The 22,898-nt window shown below is 40.9% G+C and overlaps 1 protein-coding gene across 1 annotated transcript in view; it reads left to right on the top strand.

Moving 5' to 3' along the window:
- Meltrin (disintegrin and metalloproteinase domain-containing protein meltrin) overlaps window positions 1-22,898 on the top strand; it is a 207,457-nt gene that overhangs the window by 97,338 nt on the left and 87,221 nt on the right. Inside the window, exon 2 of the mRNA XM_019045632.2 lies at window positions 15,050-15,156. Within this exon, the coding sequence (XP_018901177.2) occupies window positions 15,050-15,156 (107 nt within the window). The remainder of the gene's footprint in view (window positions 1-15,049; window positions 15,157-22,898) is intronic.

Here is a 22,898-nt window from a genome sequence, read left to right as displayed (position 1 = left end):
ACAGCCTCAACTTGAGAACGTTTTTTGAGCTTGGGAGTTGATTTCAGAGAAAACCAGTGGCACCATCGTGTTTCTCGCGAACTTTTACATAAGAATCAACAGTCAATTCGCAAATCCCTCACACGTGCAACATCTCCATTATTTTTTCCGAGTTTCAAGGAATTTTAAATTTTTCCCCGGTTTTCAGCCGACTTTTTCAGGGAAATCAGGAAAACCTCGGGGAACTATATTTTTGAAGATTGTTAGACACCCTGTCGCTGAACGGAGTTTGATTCAATGCCGAAATCGGGATATTTTAGCCCGGGAGCCGGCAATGCGGGTGTGTACGGAGTGCGTAATGCTAGCCGACGCAGCCCCATTCATAGCGACCACGTGTTGCTTCTCTGACGTCATGTGCATCCTCATGATGCCACTACTCCAGTTCCACGCTCCAGACCGTTTCCGGCCGAGGAGGCGGTTCTTGGATATCGTCACAGGATCCTTAATATAAGTTTTCCCGGCGATATTCTTCCCGTTGGTCTGATATTCCATTCTTGGAAAAGTCGCGGCCGAACCGCTTCATAGCATCATGCCTTGCGGCAGTGGCGTGGCGTGAATTGCGATATATCGATCCTTATGCCATTTAAACCTATGGAAAAGGATCGATAAACAGGGTGTTCGCAGCGAACACCTTAATAATCGATTCCTTATACCATAAGCTTAAATGACATAACAATCGATACATCGCAATTCACGCCACGCCACTGTCTTGCGCAATGAGTGTTTGTACGTACTGAACCTACGTTATTTTACACTCAATAGGCCGCTCAATACGCCGCAGGCGTGAGGTCAGTTTACGCTGCCTCAGAATAGTCGGAATATACCTGAGTATAGTCTATTTCAGGCGGGACATCAATCTGGTCTGTTTCCCACGCGACGTAATTCCGGATCATTTCAGGTGTTACACCGGAAAAAAGTAGGATGGTTGTCGAGCAAGCATCGATTGTATCGTATTGTGTTCAAAAAATTATACAATCCCATTAAGTGGGTCTGAGACATGGTGCGGTGCATTTTTCTTGCATCGTGAGCAGACGGAGAAAAAATCATGTAATTTTCTCAACAGTCGAGATTTTTTCTTCCGGTGGAAGGTTTAGTCCGTTTAAAAGTGCAACAAGATGCATAATTTACAAGCAAACTTTTAGATCGAAACTCTGATTGGTTGGAGTAATTTCGGGATTGTCCATAAATTATGTAACGCTCTGGGGGGGGGGGGGGGGGGGGGTTTCGAGGAGAACGTTATCAGGGTGACGAGCGACCTGGAAAACCAGGAAATGTCAGAGATTTTTTTTTGTATCCGGGAAAACGTTATGGAATCCGCAAAAATTGCGTCAGGGAAACGTCAAGAAAATGGAATAACTCGGATTTTTTTTGTTGTAAATTGATGATAAATCAAGTTACAGGACAATGGCATCGATACTAAAATTTCTACTAGAATTTCCGCTGATGACTCTTTTTAAAAATGAGGCAAAAGTATCTCGCATAAGTTTAGGTACCCTACGTTTTGCTCTTATGTACATTATATTCCTGAAGCATGAAAGAATTCTATCTTACACCTAATCAGTTCAACCGTGTCGAAAAACTAGAAATATTTTCCATTCTTTTCAGGGAATTATTTTTTCCGCCAGTCAGGGAATTTTAAAATTTTCCCCGGGTTTTTGGGCATTTTTTGTCTGAAAAATTAAGGAAATGTAAGGAAATTTTTGTTTTGAAAATTACTAGACACCATGTAAGAGGAAAAAACAGACTGAAAAACATGAGCTCTTCGTTCCGGAAAAGAAGGAATATATTCTTACGAAGAAAATAATTTATGAATCCCTCTTTTTATTTTGATCCGCAAGTTATTCACCACCATGAAATAATCATATTAGGATTCCGATAAAAATTCGATGCCTTATTAATCCAACTTTTTATTACCCAGCGTCATGTCGCGGTCGTAAAAGTGCAGAGGATTTTGAACATAACTTTAACGAGAGATGCGAATTGCAGTCACATATGATCAAGTCTGAGTACCTGGATCCCGGATTATTCACGAACATTCATATTTAATAACCGACAAAAGAAGTTTAGACACCGATGATGATTCCTGCCCATTGTTGCCAGATTTTGCCGAAAATTTACATCATTCCCATTAGACCCAATATAAAGATGCTGATTTTCAGCTTAATTTGGTAACCATGTTCCTGCCATTTTGAGGGAAAACGCCATATGAGCCGTAACTGAGCCAAATTTCCCTGGAGAAGAGTTTTATAAACTACGCAGATTGCGCGCTAAGGAATAGATCTCAGACTTTTTCATAGGCGGATCCAGCAATTTGGCAACATCGGATTCCCTCCATTTAAACCTATGTTAAATAATCGAGTCTTGTCCGGAAATCGATACATTTCTGTAGGTTTAAATGGAGAAAAAACAATGTTGCCAATTTGCTCGATCCGCTAATGGACTTTTTTGACGTTCCCAACGTGATTTTTGTGCGATTATATCCGTGGAGAGTACATTTTTCTAGCTGATATCGATTTTCCTTTATGAAAATGGTATAACAATGCCATTTTATCCCTATTTCATACGGTTTTAGGAAATATTAAAATTCATCAATTTCATTTTCGAAAATTGATGCTCCGAAAGCTGGTCCGAGCTCAAATTTGGTTGCAATAAGAATCTCTTCTCTTCAGTGTTCCAAACCCATTTCCGAGCAATTTAGAAAATAATCACAAGATTCCCCAAAAATTCATTTTTTATTGAAGAAAATCTTGCAACATCTGGAGAATCATACGGCGTTCTTCCTTAGTACAGTGTAGATGTAGAGTAGAAATTTATTACGCGGGGCCAAAATTTCAGCAGCTCGGTGTTGGAGTCACCAGTCGAGACCTTGAGATCTGCCCTCGAAAAAAGTGCAAATTCTTTACGGTCTGTGTCATTCGGAATTTGTTTAGGTCTCCGAGTTATTTTCTTTTTCTTTTTCTTTTTTCGTCAAGCCAGAGCCCCATCGGAATTTAACGGCGAGCTCTGACTGGTAATTAAGTTAGTTTTACGCAAGACCGTCCTCTGATATTCGCAGACCGCATAATTATTATTACAATATCCGTCGCAGAGACTGATTCACCTCCCTTCACGAAAGAAACACTTATTTTAATGTCAGCATAGATCTAAAATGTTTCATAAGAGAATCAACAGTGGCCAACACATGAACGTGTAAAAATAGGATAACAGACCGTTTCATTGAAATGGATCTGGATATCGTTCCGAATAAAGTAACTGTTTTAAGTATCCTTCAAATTACGTAGCGGCGCACAGTGGATCGAGTCAAAAGGGGAGGTCGGACAAAATTCGGAAATTTTAAAAGCTTTAAACTCCGTCTACACATAATTTTTAGGGTCTAAAAGTGAGTCCATTGGTTTCCTCGTGATATTTTCTTTCAGAAGCACCTCTTTTAATTTAAAATGTGGCGAAATAAACATCTAAATTTGCAACTTCAGTGAAAAATATCATGTCCGACCTTTCTAATTGACTCGATCCACTTTGCGGCGGCGCGTAATGGATGCACATTGCACGTGGGTGCAGTTGCACTCAAAAGATTTTGAGAGATCCTCCCCCCCCCCTTTCTTTTTTTAAATTTATTTTCCCGTCCTGGTTTTTATCAGGGAAACGACAGGTTGTTTGTTGAACCTATATCATTATATTTTAGCTTACAATTTACATACATTTACTCTTTCTCTTTTTCTCTCTAAGAAAACCTTTTCAAAGAAAATCTGTTGTGTGCCCTCGTTTTTTGTCACAAATTTTACCAATGTATTTGGCAATTGCGCTTCCAACGCCTGAAAGTAGACTTAGCTGCAAACTTCGTTTAAAATGTTATGTAGTTGAGGTAGTGTTTGTAGAATTTCTAGCGATTAGCGATAATGTTGTGATTTTCATGACATAATCGAATGATAGCTAGCTAAAATAGCTTAAAATTGCATTTTATAGGCTAGATTTTTAACAAATTCCGGGGGGAGGCCCCCAAGCCCCCTTGCCCTAGAGGGAATTCCATACAAGGTGGAGGAATGGTGCTGGGCTCACACCATTTCGCGGGGAAACAAAGCCAAGAAATTCCAAAAATTAAAATTAGAGTCAAAATTAGGTATTCCATGCCTTCCAGACCCCCCAGTGAGTGGACTTATTTTCTGCACCCACGAATCCAAAGCCCACACGCCGCCAATGAATTTACGTAATCAAAAGAAAAATTGTTAAAAAAATCCCACCGCTTATTCGTTCGGACGTAAAGTGCCTATCGTTTCCAATTGATCCTAGTTTTCTCTTTCACTGAAAAAAATCTCTGTGTAGGTATTTACCAAGAACAGGGTAAAATTACCAAGAATTCAGTGTTCTATTTGATCCCAGTTTTTTATTGGTAAAATTACCATTTATAGAATTGGTAATTTCACTGAGAAATTCGATAAAATTATTGAACTTTCTCGGTAATTTTACTGGACCTTAGTAAACACGCCAATATTCTTTATCGACTGTGGTAGAATTACCGAGATAAAATGGCAAAGTTACCGGGAATTGATTACCAATAAAAGTGGTATTCTTACCTGAAAAATACAGTAAAAATACCGGTTCTTAGGTAAGCTTACCAGTCTGTCTTGGTTAAATTACCAATAATTGGTAAACAAAGTGAGATGGTAAAGGTACCAACGGACCTTCGTAAAAACGCCGAGAATTTTTTTTCAGTGATTGCTGTAGCGTCAATGTCGCGCTCAGGAGATCTACGCAATATTCTTTGCACATGCACTTGCACACATACGCATCGAGCAAGCACGAGGGTCCAGTCAATAATTTCCATAGCACTTTCTACACGTCATCGTAGCGTCAAGCGCAAGCCCTCGTCCCCCCCCCCCCCCCCCCCCTATTACGTCGAGGTTTTTCCAAGTGCAGTAAATTGACGGAAATCTTACACCAGGCAGAGTAATTGAAATGATGACAAATCGGCATGAATCAGGCATAACTCTCAACAGTTTTAAGAGCTGTGAAGGAGCGAAACGTCGCGTCGGTCGAAAAGCTCGATGATGGATCTGATTGCTCATCAATGAACTCAAGGTCGATAGGAATACAGATCAGACGGTTTGAGAGAACGGAGAGCTTCCAAATTAAGCACGGTGAAAACAGAATCGTTGTTTTTCAAATGCTCGTAGTGGGTTCTAGGCTCTACCAATTTTCCTAGTTGGGATTGAGGGGCTTGGAGGACAAGGCGGATAAATACAATTTTTGAAAAAATTGAGATATTCATGATCTCAACTGAAACTAGTTTGAATTTGAAAGAATACTCTGGAAAAAATGCACAACTAAAATCCAACTTGAAAGCATAAAAAAAATGAGTTTAAACTTTCTTCATGTAATTTTGAAACTTGAAACACGCATATTTCTTGAAATAGCAAAAACTGCACTCCTAAGCCTCGTCTTTGAAGCCCCTCAATTACAGTCGGACTTCCGTTTGCAATGAGGGAACTTAAAATTCTAGGGTAAAATTAATTTTCTCCTAGAAAATCCCGGGAAAGTGGAAGAAAACTTAGGTTCCTCATTAGAGAATGAGCTCCGGAAAATCAGGGAAAAATCAGGAGATGATCGTAGTCAAGAATTCTAGACACCACACCCTAGATTCTTCTTTATCAAGCACTACAAGGCACAATCTGAGGAGCAACGCAAAGCTTATACGTCGTTTCTGTAAAGAATGGCTCAATTAATTGACTCATCATCGCTTTTTACTGACTAGGTAATAGAGTCGGCACCACCCCTCGACAGAGTTTGCAGTCCGGCCGTTAAAGCCAAGGACACAGCCCCAAAATTAGCGGTAAAAACAAAATGCAATACTAATAAATTTCACTAATTTATTAGTCAGCGGGAAAAGAGAGATTTTCTGCAATTATACGCGCAATTTAAACATTGTTGCGAGGTGAAGAGTGCTGGCTCTCATCCTGCGACGGGCCCTCGGATTAAAATTAGCATCCGGAGGGTACAAATCGTCTGTGTCTTCTGGAAACAGCCCCCCGGAGAACGATAAACAGAGACGCGTGTGCTGTAACGTCCTTTCGAGGGAAACGAATTTTATTGCTCATCCGTGTGTGCGTATGGCCTCGAGCCCCCAGTCTAGGGGGAAATTATCGGCCCGCAAAAAGACTGCAGTAAATTTGACCCGTGCAGACATACGTTTACGCTAGTGAAATAGATTCACGTCGTACTAAAACGATCGTATTCGAAAAATTCCTACCGCACTGAAAAAAAAAATCTCGGTGTATTTACTAAGAAAAGGGTAAAATTACCAAGAATTCAGGGTTCTATTTGATCCCAGTTTTTTCTTGGTAAAATTACCATTTATGGAATTGGAATGCGCTGGCCACACCTCGACTCTGTGTGGATTTAGGGAGCCCACACTTGTTCGTCTAATGAAGTAGCAGTGCATTATTTTCGATTATTGGACATACTCTATGCCAAGCCAAGGGAAGACATTTTAATGCCAAATTTGGCTGGCCAAGCTGTATAGAACATGATGATTGGTTAAAAAATCGAACTACTTACAAGCCTAAAATCCAATTTTTTGCTTCTACCCTGAAAAAAAATATCGGTGTATTTACTAAGAAAAGGGTAAAATTACCAAGAACTCAGGGTTCTAATTGATCCCAGTTTTTTCTTGGTAAAATTACCATTTATGGAATTGGTAATTTTACCGAGAAATATCGGTAAAATTATTGAACTTTCTCGGTAATTTTACTGGACCTTGGTAAAAGCGCCAATATTTTTTACCGACTGTGGTAGAATTACCGAGATAAAATGGCAAAGTTACCGGGAATTGATTACCAATAAAAGTGGTATTCTTACCTGAAAAATACAGTAAAAATACCGGTTCTTAGGTAAGCTTACCAGTTTGTCTTGGTAAAATTACCAATAATTGGTAAAAAAAGTGAGATGGTAAAGGTACCAACGGGCCGTGGTAAAAACGCCGAGAATTTTTTTTCAGTGATATGTGTAGTCGAAAAGAGAGTGTCGAAAACCCTTTCACCAGCCTTAGGAGTCACACACACACACATGCATGATACATGTCTCAAAAATTAACGGGACTCTGAGAGATGTCTGTAACGGCCGCGGCTGCGGAGGGTAGCCAGCGCAGGGTCCTCGAAGATTAATCTCGCTCAGATGCAGCGGAAGATTAAGAGGAATAATTGGCCGAGCTCTTCGAAAAAAGGAAGGACAAAGCGGAGAGGAGGAACGGAGGGGAAGGGGGGGGAGACAATTAAAAATTGGACCAGATAGGGAAGTGACTTGATACTGTCAACACAGACAGAAGGAGGGGCATGCACATGTGCCTGTAATGGATGCGATGCAAACGCTCCTTTGCCAAATCTACTTGAGATTTTCTCCACCTCGGCCAGGATTATATCGTCATCTCCCGGCTGAAGTATCACAAGCGCCATGCGACGTTCAAAAATTTAAAAGTAAAATTAAAACTTGACAATCGGACGGCCGACTTTCCTCAAATCCTGATTTTACGACCAATTTTTCCTCAAATCCTGATTGACCTCAAATCCTGATAGAATCGGGAAAATTCTGATGCTAGACACCCTGAAAAATACCAAAAAATCGGGAAAATTCTGATGCTAGACACCCTGAAAAATACCAAAATTCGAAAAAAATCATTGGCGGCACAAACCTTCACCTCCCGGCCAATGTATCACAAGCGCCATGCGACGTTCAATAATTTCCGCCGCCATTTTGTTTTTCTTACAGAGGAATTGGTGGTTAAATCTGTCAGAAAATTTCGCTGAATTTTATTGACAGCACAAAGAAAATTCGGTGAAATTTTCGGACACTTTGTTGAACAATTCCCTGTAAAAAAATAAAATGGTGGAAATTTGTGAACGTCGTATGGCGCTTGTGATACTTTGGCAGGAAGGTGACGATATATATATATATATATATATTGGATACGACACACACACATATATATATAGATATATATATATATATATAATATATATATATATATATATATAATATATATATATAATACACACGTCGTATCCAATGTCTTCGCTAATGTTTGAAATTCTAAGTTGAAATTTTCTGTTAGTGGATTAAAGACGTCAAATTTGATTGGCCGATTGGCCCTTTAGTCAGTATTTTTTTCTATTTCTAAATAATCAATTTCTTTAGTGCCATTTATGGTTGATCTTAGTCATTATGCGGCATACTTAAGTTAAATTTTCGTTTTTTGGAAGTTTGTCGATGACATTTTTCACCAAATTTGGAGTTCTTTTCATAGGCGTAGCTAGGCCATTTTGCTGGGGGGGGCCTGGCCCCCCACCACCGGGGGGTCTGGGGGGTATGGAATACCCCCCAGGTCAGCGGGGGGTCCGGGGGCTCCCCGGAAAATTTTTGAAATTTTAACTCTATTTGAGCGCATCTCGAGGCACTTGTGGCGTTAATCTTCCTTCAATTTCTGCATAAAATTCACCCAGTTTTATGCATTTTAAGGTTAAAATACTTTGAAATTGTTGCATTCAACAGGTTATTCCATTTATTTTCTCACTTTTAACCACTCATTTGTGTGAAAATTGCGAAATAAATGTTTAGTGAATGCCAGAATCATTGTTCTGTATTAGGAAAAGCCCATGCAAAGTAAAATATAATATAATGAGCAAGACGTAACTATGAACGAATGAGCATTTGTCATGTACCAAAAAATAAAGATATGAATTATGAATTAGAAAAAAATCGATTGCATCCAGATTTTTTAGAGCAATTCAACTGAATAATGAACAGAGAAGAAAAAACTAACCGTTCGAGCGCGAGATTTTAAGTAAAAACTATGTGCATTAAGAGTGATAAATTTCATTGATTCATAATTTTATTTTACACTCTGATTTTTCCTCGTTAATTAGAGGTAATTGTGTTGCGCTCTGCGGGAAACTTTGGGAAACATTTTACATAGCTTTCTCCTTCAATTCGGAAGATAGGCATCCTCTCACGGGCCACGGCGACAGAGACTTACCGTTAAAGATGGTGTTTTTGCACCATCCAGAATTTCTGGGGGGGGCCAGATGATACTATTTCCAATTTTGGGGGGGGGGCCAGGCCCCCCCTGGCACCCCCCCCCCTTCCTACGCCACTGTAGAACAAACGTTTATCTATGTTTCCTACAGTTAGGTATTCATTCCTAATTGAAACTAAATATCCCGTTCGGGACAAGCTACATGTTTTCTTAGCCACCATTTCAATTTCGCAACAATGTCGGCGAGATTGCGTACAAGCAGGCGTTAATGGAACTAGGAGAGAAGCCTTCCTTCACTTCCGATGAGAACTTGGGCTGAAACAAATGCATTTATGTTCTGAAAAAATTTCAAAGGGACATCCTGAAAAGTGCATGCCGTAAATTCGTACCATTACCATATTTTATGGATTTTTCACTGGGATTTTTAGGAACTCCGCAATCTTTCGTTAATTGGACGTATTTCTGTCAACCGAACTATTTGCATCATGACGTGTGCCCTGCTGTGCATACATTCTTATGGGTCTCAGGGCTCATGCCTTACTGCACATAGTTCCGTTTGGCAAAAATACGCCCTATTAATAGAATCTCCCTTAAGAAATAATGTAATTGCTCGGTTCCTCTCTGCTCTTTGATTTTATTCGTAGCGTTCCCGCCTAAGAATCTCCAGCAGAATCAATGTTGACTCAGTTTCTCCCCGCTATAAAACGCGTGTAAATCCTCTTGGTAACAACTAGGAAAAAGCTGTGTCTCTGGGCAAGAAAATGAAGGAGAGAAACAAATCGCGATTCATCCTTTTTTGCATCAAGAATGAAGACACTTAATTTTCGAAGTCTGATAAACATTCAATTTTGCGGCGAAGAATTTTCTCTAACGCAAGGATTGATGTATAATTCTACCGACCGCTTTATCAAGAAGCGTTAATTACCCTTCTGTTCTAAAATTATTTGATCTGATAACATTTGCGCTGCGCTTCCCTTGGAAGTTTTGTCCGTCAACACTTATCAGAAGTAGGTAAAAACGACAGGTATCACTTGGACTGCATTTTGCGATTTGGACCTATAAATTCTGGCTCATCTGAAAAAACGCTTATGTGCATGGGGAAACTAATGGCACATACGTTGTTTTTAAACCGGGCCGGAATTTATAGGTCCAAATTGCAAAATGCAGTCCACTTAATCGTGACGCTGCACTCCAGCAGCCTGATTATTGAAATTTTTTGTTTGTCGGATCAACATAGATGACATAGGTTAAAAGGCGGAGCGTGATTGGTCGGTTATGTCTTAACGCTGCTTTATCGTGCCTTTGTCAGGTGGAATGATCGACATACTGTCGGAAACTTAAGAGGTGCCGTTAGCTTGTCGATCATTCCACCTGACAAAGGCACGATAAAGCAGCGTTAAGACATAGCCGACCAATCACGCTCCGCCTTTTAACCTATGTCATCTATGTCGATCCGACAAACAAAAAATTTCAATAATCAGGCTGCTGGTTGCCCCACGAAGAAGACGAAATTCTGGGTAAATGGGTCAATAAGATGCTCTTCAAGCGGCTATTTTTATGGTTCCTGAAAACGTGATGATTCAACGCAAATCTCAATAATGCAATCGTCTATAATTTTATCTATTTTCTGATCTATTTGACTCCGTCTATGTAAATCAGCCCCTCTTTGCCATGTTTCATATTATTTTAAGGGCAGTTCTACAGGGAATTTTGAAAAAAATTGTAAATTTCGTTTTTTGGGCTCATTTTTTTTTGCATATCCTCACGAGTAAAACAAGACTGAAAACACTTATTTCCAAAAACTAGTTCGGAAGGAACGAGCTCTGGAGGAAGTGAAGATCAACGCGTATTATCATTAAATCAGCTATCAACTGTTATTCTTATCAAGTTCTCCGTAAGTCAGGATTTTTCAAACAAAATGTACCTTCCCTCAAGTTCTAGTGGGCCTTCCTTCAAAAACTTTTTTTTGTTTGATTTTTTGTACTTTTCTGCACTCTTCAACACGGGTTTTTCTCGAAAAATTAATTTTTCAAATTTTGAAGAGACTTTAAAGTGAATATTTTTTTTAAAAAAAATTATTACCAAATGAAAAAATTCATAAAAATTTGAATTTTCAAAATTTTGAAAAACCTCCGTGTTTCATTCATCCTGAAGGTATCAGGAAGCCAACGAAATAAGCCGGATGGAAAAAGACCCGGTGGATTCTGAGAAAAAGAAAATTGAAGTTGGATACATTAACATGGGCTAGTATAGGAAGTCTCCAGTGGCGTGGCGTGAATAATCGATTATCGATAACTCGCCATTTGAAACTATGGTAAAGAATCGATTACTAAGGTGTTCGCTGCGAACACCCTGATAATCGATCTTTTTTCATAGGTTTAAATGGCATAACAATCGATATATCGCAATTCACGCCACGCCACTGGAAGTCTCCTTAACCCGATCCGACGCTATAATACAAATTTTGCGTCCGCAAAATCGGGCGACTTCCGACGAACCAAACTGCAAAAAACTTCCTCGCGATTCCCTGGAAATTTATTTTCGCCCTGCTAATTTTGGGTCTGCCTCCCCGGCTCACGTCGCGACCTGTGACCCGGTTTCGCTGCTGGCGGCTCGTTCCTTTGAACACCGAAGCATGACTTTTCCACAGGCCCAATTTGTCGTTTCTCAAATTGCCCGCCAGGGGCGCCACGCTCGGCTGAGTCCCACTTTTCGCGGGGTTGAGCGTTCCCGGTCACGGTCCTCTACGCGCCGAAAAACGCGGAGTCGTCGAGGTAATAACTTCATTATTGTCGGCCTAATCTGAATCTCCGTTGCGCTCGAGACTGGGTGCGTAAACGAGAACCGCGTATCTCAGGTGGGGACTTTTTGTAGAATTGCGGTTTCACTTAAGGCCTTGTCTCCACGGGACGTTTTCATGGGATTTGTCCCAAGTTCGAATCGCAGGAATGAAACTTCTGGGATTTTTCCCAGTTACCATCTCCACGGGACGGGGCTCATACAGTCCTGCGACTAGTTTTCGCGGGAATATAAATTGGTTAAAGTCAAGTATTTAACCGGGATTAAAATAATAATTGCACTCAATTGACATTTAGACACATTATTTTAACCAAACAAACATTAACAATGTAGTAATGAATAAAATATCGCACAATTCGTTTTCACTTCTTCTCCTCCTCTCAGTGGGTCCTAGGGGTACAAGTACCATACTTGGTACTGGGAAAAATATTGATTAACTCAATATTTTTAACCCAACTTCGTAAGTGGGATTTTTCCCTGGGACAAATCTCGTGAAACGGCTCGTGGAGACAAGGCCTAAGCAAGGCAGAACGTAAAAGATCGTACCTGAAATCCCCAAATGGAACGGAAAATGTGGTTATAGCTCATCAGGGATTATTCTCAGAAGGTCTTCAGTTTTTGGGGTTTCAGATATTTTGTATCGAAACAACGGCACGCCCCCCCCTTTTTGTTCTGAAGTATGTACCACAAACCCGGATTACATCTCCTTTTATCGTATGACTTTCTGTAGAGTACTCGTTCTAACTTTCATCGGTAAATCTATGTTTTCCGCACAAGAACGGGTTGTATTTCTGCAAGGGAACAAGTTCATTTTTCAGATATACCCTGAGATCCGTAAGAATACTCGCGCTATAGAGCTAATCTAGAAAATAGACTCGTTCCTTAGAATCAACCTGCTCGTTCAAGAAATTAAGAATTTCAAATTTTCGAAATTTTTCAAATTTTTCAAATTTCGTCAAATGGAGGTACTGAATGTTTCTGTTGAGGATAATGTACTGTATTATTTGAGAATACACTGAAGAAGTACTGTTAAAGTACTGATTTTTGGAGTTTGGTTGATCTTACCGAAAAAAAGTTACTCAAAGGAACCCAAAGTAACTATAAACACGGAAAATTTCAATTCTTAACTGTGCAGGGAAACTACAACTTATAACTCGTTTCAGCCTGCGTAACGCGGGCGTATGGAAGTGGTGGTGATGGTGCAAGTGTAAGGGACCGCTCGTTACGCACTCGTCGGCGTCGCGTGTAATTGTCGTAGGTTTCGAGTCGGTTTTCTTGACAAATTACCCCTCGCTCCGGTTCCCATGGCGGCCATGTTGGAACCTATCGGCGCTTCAAATCTGGCCGCGGCCCCGGAAGCCTGTGGGAAAACGGTGAGCTGCCCGCCGCGCCAAGCTCAGCTTAAATCACAGAAGCTCGGGAAAGGGGGGCGCGGGGGACCGCCCCCACATCCCTGCCAGGGAACAAGTTCCGTTTCAAGTGGAAGGTGAGTTGTGTTTTTTCGTATGTTTGTCCTCCTCTTCCTCTTCTTCTTCCTATTCGCCTTCTACTCATTCTTCTTCTTCTTCTCCCTTGTCACCTTCTTCTTTTCCTCCTCTCTCCTCCTCTTTCCTCCTCTTTCCTCCTCTTTTCTCCTCTCATACCTCTTCTTTAGCTGAGCCTTCCTCCTCTTGCTTTTCCTCTTCTTCCTCTTCTTCCTGTCCCCCCTGCTTTCATTCTTCTTCTCCGCCTTCTTCCTCTTCTTCTCCTCCTCCTCTGATTTTCTTCTCCTCCTCCTCTGATTTTCTTCTCCTCCTTCTTCTCCTTCTCTTCTTTCTTCTCCTTCTCCTTCTTTTCTTCCTCCTCCTCCTTCTTCTCCTTCTTCTTTTTCTCCTTCTTCTTCTTCTTCTTCTTCTTCTTCTCCTCCTTTTTCTTCTCCTCCTCCTCCTTCTTTCGCTCCTCTTTCCTCCTCTCATACCTCTTCTTTAGCTGGGCCTTCCTCCTACCTCTGCTTTAGCCGGGCCTTCCTCCTACCTCTTCTTTAGCTGGTCTTCCTCCTACCTCTTCTTCAGCTGGGCCTTCCTCCTCTTCCTCCTCTTACTCTTCTTCCTCTTCTTCCTCTTCTTCTTCGTATTCCCTCTGCTTCTCTTTCTTCTTCTCCGCCTTCTTCTTCTTCTCCTTCTCCCTCTCCTTCTCCTCATCCTCCTCCTCCTCGCTCCTCTCCCACCTCTTCTTCAGCTTGGCCCTAGCCTAGCCGAAGCTTTATCAACCATCAAGACAAGGTTCTGTACAGTCGTTTACTCAATTTTTTTAAAAATATAAAGTAGGATTCCGGGGAAAAAAATTTCCATTCGTCGTATCGCATCCTCGAGCAATCTTACCAGGGTTGCCGCAGTCAGGAAAAACGATGAAAGTGTCAGGGAAAAATCGTTGATTCGCCTTTATTTCCTCTTTAGAGGGGGTTTGTCGTTTTGACCAACAAATTTTGCCCGAAGACTATTTTAACTTATGTCTTTTTAATCATCTAGCGTATCTTCAACTGTCCGGAAATTTTACCTCAATGTGCCAGAGAAATCAGGGAATTTTATTTTCTTGATTTTGTGGCAACCCTAGCTTACCTATGCAGACTTGTAAATGCTACAAAACTAGGTCAATGCAATGATAGAGGGACCTTTTCTTCTGAAAGTGGATGAAAAACTAGATAGCCAACGGGTGAAAAAACTAGAAAATAATCAGCGTGTAACGGCTAGCTCCTGGTCGGCTCTTTTGAAGCTGATGTCTATGTGCTGTTGGTCGGATGACCAAGTGATAACCTCAAGTGTCGGCGATAAGTTATCCGCAAGCAATACTTTCACTAATTGCGAACAAAATGCCGTTAGGGGCCGTCCATAAATTACGTAACGCACTATTTCGGCATTTTTGACCCCCCTCCCCCTTCGTAACGCTTTTGTAACGTAGGCTACTATCCTTCAACAAAATGGAATAACGCTCTTCTCGACCCCCTCCCCCCCTATAGCGTTACGTAATTTATGGACGGCCCCTAACTTTGTTGCGGCCTCAAGTATAGTATTTTCCCCATTTTTGCCCCTCATGGTCGCGCCCATAGCCCGGCTTAGTTTCAATTTGTTTCGAAATTTGAACGATAGTAGATTCGAAAATTGCAATAAGAGGTTGTTTGATCTAATTGTTTCTTTTTTTCTTGTGTTGCAGGAGGATACCCAAGTTCATCGCCCCATTTTTCGCGGGGGTATTATATCAAACCACGTGTTCTTCATGCCCGGGAAAAAAGGCACATTCACACTTCCAAAGTCCATCAGGTAAGACTCAGCTTCAAGCCCATGCCATCTTCAAAATCAGTCAGTTTTTAATTGAATCAGTGAGAACGAAAACACACCAACTCGGTAACTCGAAAATACTCGATTTCCATTAAAGACAGTTAATTTACATAAAGGTCGTCGAAGTTAGCGCGTCTATTCCAACTTGGACCTTAAAAGTGGTCATAGGTACTTGTCTTTCGGCAGGAAAAATCTTTTTCTTAAACTAACTTTTTCACCTACCGTGCAGTTTTGTGTGTGTCTTCATTATATTCATTTTTCCGAGTTGGTGTGTTTTCGTTCTCATTGATTCAAATATTCACGCAAGTATAACGCCTGCGCAACCCGCAACAGTATTCAAGTTCAAATCGTGCATATGTGTTGTAGACGATCACCAATCGCTTGCAAATTGCTATTTATTTGAGCTCAGGGTGTCTACCAGTCTTAGAATTTCCGAAAATCTGGAAGTAGTGCTGATTTTTTAAAGGCGGTCCGAAAGTACTGAAAAAGTGCATAAATTCCGTACGAAGGTCCGGAATTGCGCGTAATGAAATGTGACCTCAGTGTTGGGTTTGGTTAGGTCACGCAACTAAACTAACTTCCCGGCAAAGGGAAAGGTATCACCTTCATTTGAAGGCGCTCCGAGCCGAAGTGAAATCAGCGACCTCAGTTGGGTTTGGTTAGGTAACGCAACTAAACCAACTTCCCGGCAAAGCGGAAGGTATCACCATCATTTGAAGGGGCTCCAAGCCGAGGTCGTGCTTTCGAAGTTCTTTACTTCTTCATCAATAAAAACTTTACTATTTTAACACGAATTATTACAATTTGACGAGTTAAGACGCATTCCGCTAACTGATTACCAGCGATTAACTCCTTGCAGGTGGTTTCACCGAAGGGAATAAAATGGCACAAAAAATTAATTGAATCGCAACTGTGTTTGAAGTTTTTAAGCAGCATATTTTTTCCCGGCGAAAATCATATTTCAACTAAATATATTCAGCGTACGGAAATTTGAGTTTGGTTCTTGCGTTGGGTCTCGTGGACGTAAGAATTTTCAAACTCGATTAACTTTCATAGTTTATGTGCGTTGATCTCGTTTTATTAAATGCTGTCCGTGCATATGGTTTCTGAAAAAAAAACACATATATATGTACTCGTGCAGCTCGTCTAATAACTTTTTTCATACTAAATAATAATATTCGAAAGGAAGAATTTGCAGCATGGGTATCATTTGTGGCTTGGAGCACGTGCAAACCAATGATCGTTGGAATTCGTTTGGAACGCCGGTACGTCCGGAGTTTTGCACACTGTTGCCCAGTTTAGCAACATATTATTGTAATTTAAGCCGCGACGATTTAAAGTCATCCACTGATAATTGCCATCGGTTTAATTCGCCCAGTGATGACTGATAAAATAATGTCGGAGTGAGCTCTTTCACAGGCGATTTTATGCGTATTGCTCAACTCTTCGTTCATAAGTCGTCATTTGGCGATCGCCGGCTTCCCTGCGAAATATATCGTATCTGAATTCACGCAGGTGGAAATTTTCAGTATGCGCTACGTTTCCGGAGTTCGAACCCCGGAGTCCCGATTCCCGCAAAGCTGATTCACCGCCCGCAAGTCCTGCAACCGCCATAAAATCCTCCGCGAAAAGAAGTGACCACAGCATCCCAGGGTGGCAAAATTTCATGAAAAATAAAATTTTGAAATTTCACGCCAGATATTGCATGAAATTTCAGAAATGTATGAAACATATTGAAAAATTCCGGTTCCTTTACATGTTTCGCAAAACGTAAAAATCGGGACTTTCTTCTACACTGGTAAAAAGAACCTCTTGGACCAATGCCGCGGTGCATTGACTTAAGAGTGCAGTTTCTTGTCGCCGGATTTAAGAGTCTTGAACTCTTGTTTCAAGCGGATTTTGCATTGTTTCAAGCGGATTTTGCATTGAAACAAGAGTCCAGACTCTTAAATCCGGCGACAAGAAACTGCACTCTTGAACCAAGAGGTTTTTTCTTACCAGTGTATTTTTGTGTGTTCAAGTGCGGGTTGCATACTCTAGCCCCTGAAAAATGTGAAAAATTTCACAGCCTCGTGAAATTTCATGAAATATTCCACTGAAATTTCCAATCTTTCCAAGCTCTTTCAAATTTTTCCGGAGCAGTTTGTTGTTTGGCAAAACGTTACTGCGGATCTGGGTGTTTCCTTGAAAATTTTAAAACCACCTAGCACGACACAAACCCGAAAAAAAATTCTTTCTTAGCTTCACCCCGTAGCCACCGCACAATGCACTCGAAATATTGTAAAAGCGACCATTCTTTCACCCGCGACCTTCGGTCCGACCCTCATCTTCGATACCGAATAAATCGTTCCTCGATCTCCCGCACCCGAACGTGCAAAGTATCGAAGTCCTGCGGGGCATCGATCTATCGATTCTCGAGCGAGTTCACCTCCTGCGCCCTCGTCGTTGAACCTTGACCAGTTTGCACCGGGGATCAGAGGCCGTGCGGAAGTCGCGCTAGCACGGAAATTGGCCCGCTTCCAAATGAAGATGTTCTCGCTCGGGGGACGAGGGATGGGGGGGGGGGAGTACTCAGCCCTCAGAGCCTAGCGCCTCATATTTCAACCCCCATACGAGCTGGATTTAAACCGATATCACTCTGGCGTCGGCCTTATCGATCAAGGGATGGCTCATTTCGTGGGGTTTTTTTTGTGTGCGATTCTCGGCCGCGTGCCACGTGCTTTTAGAGATGGAACCTCCGGAGCTTATCTAGGGCATTCGTGAATCCAGAGTACCTAAATATGTTAGGAAATTTTTTTCAACGAAAATTGTCCGGGAATTCTATCTTGAAGGCATTTTTTTAAAAAAAAACTGTCGTTTCCGGGCGAAGGAAAGCAACTCAATTCCAATGTTGCAAAATTGACCAAAATAATGGAGTATTTGCAGGTGCCATGAAAGATGAATTTCGTGTTTAAAGGGAAACTACTGAGTGAATTGAACACGAGGATACCCTTCTTTTATAAACTGAACAAATAAAAGTAGCCTCTTATGTCGATTGAGTAATCTAATTTCTCAAAACTTCATTTTTGCTTTTACTGCTCTCTTCGCTATCACAGCAGTATTGGATTAAACATTCCTGCATTTCAGTTCGGTTTCAGACGATGGCAATCGGAGATTTTATCTCATTGCCAAGCGTGTCTAGCAATCTCTGTTTACCCGTTTGGGGAAAAATCGAAATTTGATGGTATCCGAGAACAATGCTCTTTTGTCTTGAAATTTCCCATAAAATCGCGTTGGTCACGCGATGGAAAATATTTTTTTAACCTTCGAAAGTTGAAGAACTTTCCCGCATCTTTCGCGTCCTTCATAGGTAGCAGTACCATCCAAACATTCGGAAAATATTTTACATTCTCAGTCAATTTATTCAACGGAGGTACGTGGTTCTTCACTAAGAATTGCATCAATACCAACGAATTCGGAAAAGTCTCAGCATAAATACAGTGTTGTCACCTTCCGGACATAGCATCGCAAGCGCCATGCGACGTTTTAAAATGTCCGCCACCATTTTGTTTTTTTTACAGAGATATTTTTCAACGAAGCTGTCCGAAAATTTCACTGAATTATTTTTGTGGTCCCGGTAAAATTCAGAGACATTTTCAAACAGATTCAACCAACAATTTCTCCGTAAAAAAATAAAATGACGGCGGCATGAACATTTTGAAACGTCACATGGCGCTTGTGATACTGTGGCTGGAAGGTGAAGGGTTAGTGCCGCCAATATTTTTTTCAAATTTTGCTGTTTTATCTTCTTCTGTTTCAAAAGCAAATAGTAATAAAAATTGAATAAATATCCGTTACGGCAATAACATGGTGAAGCCGTTGCGATCAGCTGATGAAGTTCCCGTTTTTGAATGAACTTTTCACTGGATTCCTTGGAATGACCGATTGAAGCCGTAGATGTCGCAAACAACTTGCTCTTTTAGCTTTAATATGAGATCTCTCTCTCTCTTTAGCGCTATAAATGGGCAGTCGCACTAGTCCGGTAATTTACAACAGCTTCTTTCATCCGAGTCTCGTATGGCCTTCGCATGAAAGTTTCAAAATACACATTCTTTGATGCAATCAGCTCATTGCCTCACGCTACCCTTTAAGTTCTTAGCGCACTACAAGGCGTAGGCTTGAATTATGTATTCCAATGCAAAAATTGCGATGTATTTCCCTTCTAAGTCAAGTAAGTAAAGAAATAATTAAAAAATCGCCGAAGAAGTCTGCTAAGGATTTCCTCAAATATATGTGTACCTGCGGGCTGATTGTTGCAATATTGACAGACAACCTCCAGGAACCAAGAACCTCCCAAGATCATCGATGCATCTGAAACGATTCGATGAATTGATTTTTGGTTTGTGCAGGGTCGGTTCATGCAAGGAGATGAGCCTTATTTCATTCCAGGCCGGATGTAAATTATCAGTCCTTGGGGTGGTGTTAAGTTTTCGTTGGGTCGAACTAACCTTGCACCCAAGTGTTCCTTTAGCGTCTTACCCGTGGTGGATCTTACCGACAGCTTCGAGGATCGCGTGAAAGATCAAACCGTAATCACCTAAGTGATATCCGCTCAATTAGCGTAGTACTACCTTTGCTCTGCGCAGTGTTGTCATACTCAGGGCAGTGGTATAATTTGCATATTATGTCGCCAGCGAATAGTCAAATCAGGCATTTTAGCAAATGCCTATGCAGACAGTCAAATTTTCACAGTCTAAAATTTGTTCTAAATTTATGACGAAGAGCTATCGACCTTTCAGTATTTTGGTAAAAATAACTCATCAAATCTAAAGCTCTCCTTGTTGTTTCCTCTTCAAATTCTCCGCATATATTCAAATGTTGAAACTTTTAAAAAAAAAATTGTTTAATGATACTGCAAATTTCAAAATAAATTTTCGTTCCGGAACTAACAATCGTTAAAAATATAGAGGCGACGACAAATAAGTTTACCCACTTCCAGACCGCGGAAGAAAATCGCCAAACGTCACTTTTACATCACATGTAAATGATGGAAGCAAGATGGCGGATCGTTCGTCGCAGTCGAAAAGTGCGTAAACTTATTTGGCGTGGCCTCTGCTATTCTGTGATGTACATTAGAGGATTATTTGGAGTACATTTTGCAATTTGGAACTATAAATTCTAGCCCGGTTTAAAAACAACGTATGTGCCATTAGTTTCTCTATGCACATAAGTGTTTTTTCAGAAGAGCCAGAATTTATAGTTCCAAATTGCAAAATGCAGTCCATTTGCTCTAAGTGCAATGAAAAATTGTGTCTAAATTCAGGAAAATAATCATGATTTTCAATTCTAGCAAGAATTACGACTGCTTATAGCCTAGGCACTTGATAAATGCCTACAGCTTGACTATTTGCCTGCGACACATTCACACCAGAAAGGCTCTCATTTTTCCAAAAAAAAGGTGGAAATATTATTTTTATTTTATGGATTCATCATCCATCATCACAAAATTTTACTATAGACACCTGTGTATTGAAACTAGTAAAACTTTCGATTAAAATTTTCCTCAGTCCAAATTCTTTTTTCAGTTCACAAGTTCTCATAGGATGTCTGTGACTGAATCATTTTCAACCGTAGAAACCGGTTCCGCGTGGCAACATGACGGCCTGATCACGTCGTTTCCACAGTGATGCAATAATCTCGACGCCAAAACGGTCCTCCATGACTGTGGCGTGGCTTACTTTGCGATACATCGATTGATCTGCCATTTAAACTCATGGAAAAGGATCGACAAACAGGGTGCTCGCAACGAACACTTTAATAATCGATTATTTACCATAGCTTCAAACGGGGAAATATCGATTATCGATCGTTAACGCTTCGCCACTAGTCGGTGGTCGTCACGACAACCTACAACCGCTTTTCCCACGCCCTATTCCGCAGGAAAATCCCTCCGTCCCAGTTTTTTGAGGGGGGGGGGAGGGTGAGTGAGAGGGAAATTTCTTTTTTCTCACCTCGGAAATTGGCGCGCGTTTCCTGAAGGTCGGAAGTGGGAGATTAACGATCGAGGAATTCTCAAATGCTCAAGACGTGGTCGGTAACAATCCGTCTAAATAGCGCGGAAAATAAATGAGTTGCGTGTGTCCGCTGTTTGTGTTTTTTTAAAGCCAAGAAATTACAAGAAATGAAGAATTTACACACGAATATTGCTTCATCTGAGTGCCTAATGCAGTATTTTTTATATTTTTTTTTCTGACATGGGGAATTGGAGAAAAATTAATTTTAAATTGAGAAAATTTGCCGCTTTGTGAAGTCATCCGGCGGCATTTTCCATTCCAACACATATATTTTAGCAGATAGGTTATTCTGCCATATTTTCTCCAACAACTCTTCAATTTAGAAACCAAGGATATCCTCGTACTCAGTTTTCCCAGCAGTTTCATTCTGGACATGAAATATCACACACTTTTACACAAGAATCAATTGTCAAATCGCAAATTCCTCACACATGAAACATTTCCATCAGGACTCGTTGAAAGGTCGCTCCAGTATATGATGAGATGTGCATCCTTATTGCTTACCGTGGATTTTGACGGCCAATGACAGAATCTAATCGAAGAAGCACGTTCGAGGCTACTTATTACTCCTTTTGGTCTATCCAGAGGCCAATAAGTTCAGCTTGGGGGGGGGGGGGGGGGGAGGGCTGCACTACACCACACCTGTGAGGTGTGCACCAGCACCCGCGCTATGCATCGTGCGTGACTATTGTGAGCTGTGATTGGCCTTTCGTCACGTCTGTCAGACCAACTTCTTACACCTTCCGCATCACGTACCTCAAACGGACGAAGCTCACTCGATGCCGGCTTTTACCCTCTGAAAAATCATTTCGTATGACGATTTGGTATTCAAAATCTGGTTCTTAAGGCCTTAATAGGTCACTAAACCGTGTGTTTTTCCCTTAATATGCTGAAAGTACACGGAGAAAAGATCTCGTGCGTGGGACCCGAATTTTAGGTCATAGGATCTCTGAAGTTTTCAGATTGAGCATCTGAACACTTCAGGTCCAGCTGCTGAGGTTTGGATCACACATCTGAAACTTCAGTTCTTACATCTGAAACTTCAGTTCTTACATCTGAAGTACTTCAGATGTGAGAACCGAAGTTTTTCGGATGTGAGAAACGAAGTTTTTCGGATGTGAAAACCGAAGTACTTCAGATGTAAGAACTGAAGTTTCAGATGTGTGATCCAAACCTCAGCAGCTGGACCTAAAGTGTTCAGATGCTCAATCCGAAAACTTCAGAGTCCCACGCACGACACGAAATTTTTTTCTCCGTGTATACCTGGTGAATGGATTGCGTGTTTTTGGAGCCAAAATCCCGGACAAAGCCTGCTCTAAAAAATTCCGTAAAAGTATGGACTTTTCATTATTTTACATAATTTTTTTTTTCGTGTAGGAAAACAAATCACGCTTACTAACGGAAACTTCATGATTGATATTGTCTAATGCGTATGGAGGTTATTCATGTAAACATTCTTGCATGCGGTGGTTTTGAATGAATGCCGATGGAATATTTATCATTTATTCTGAAAAATTCCTTTTTTCATTATTCTATATTGCGATGTAAATCGATACTGTGCCAGTGTCAGTCTACGTTGTGCTACTCCAAGTTTCATTCGGATCAGTGAGAACGAAAACACACCAACTTGGTAACTCTAAAATCCTCAATTTTCATAAAGGACAGTCAATT

This window comes from Bemisia tabaci, chromosome 9 (assembly GCF_918797505.1).
Source record: "Bemisia tabaci chromosome 9, PGI_BMITA_v3".
Lineage (NCBI taxonomy): Eukaryota > Metazoa > Arthropoda > Insecta > Hemiptera > Aleyrodidae > Bemisia > Bemisia tabaci.
The sequence above is the reverse complement of the archived record's forward strand: the minus strand, read 5'-3'. Positions and strand labels throughout refer to the sequence as shown.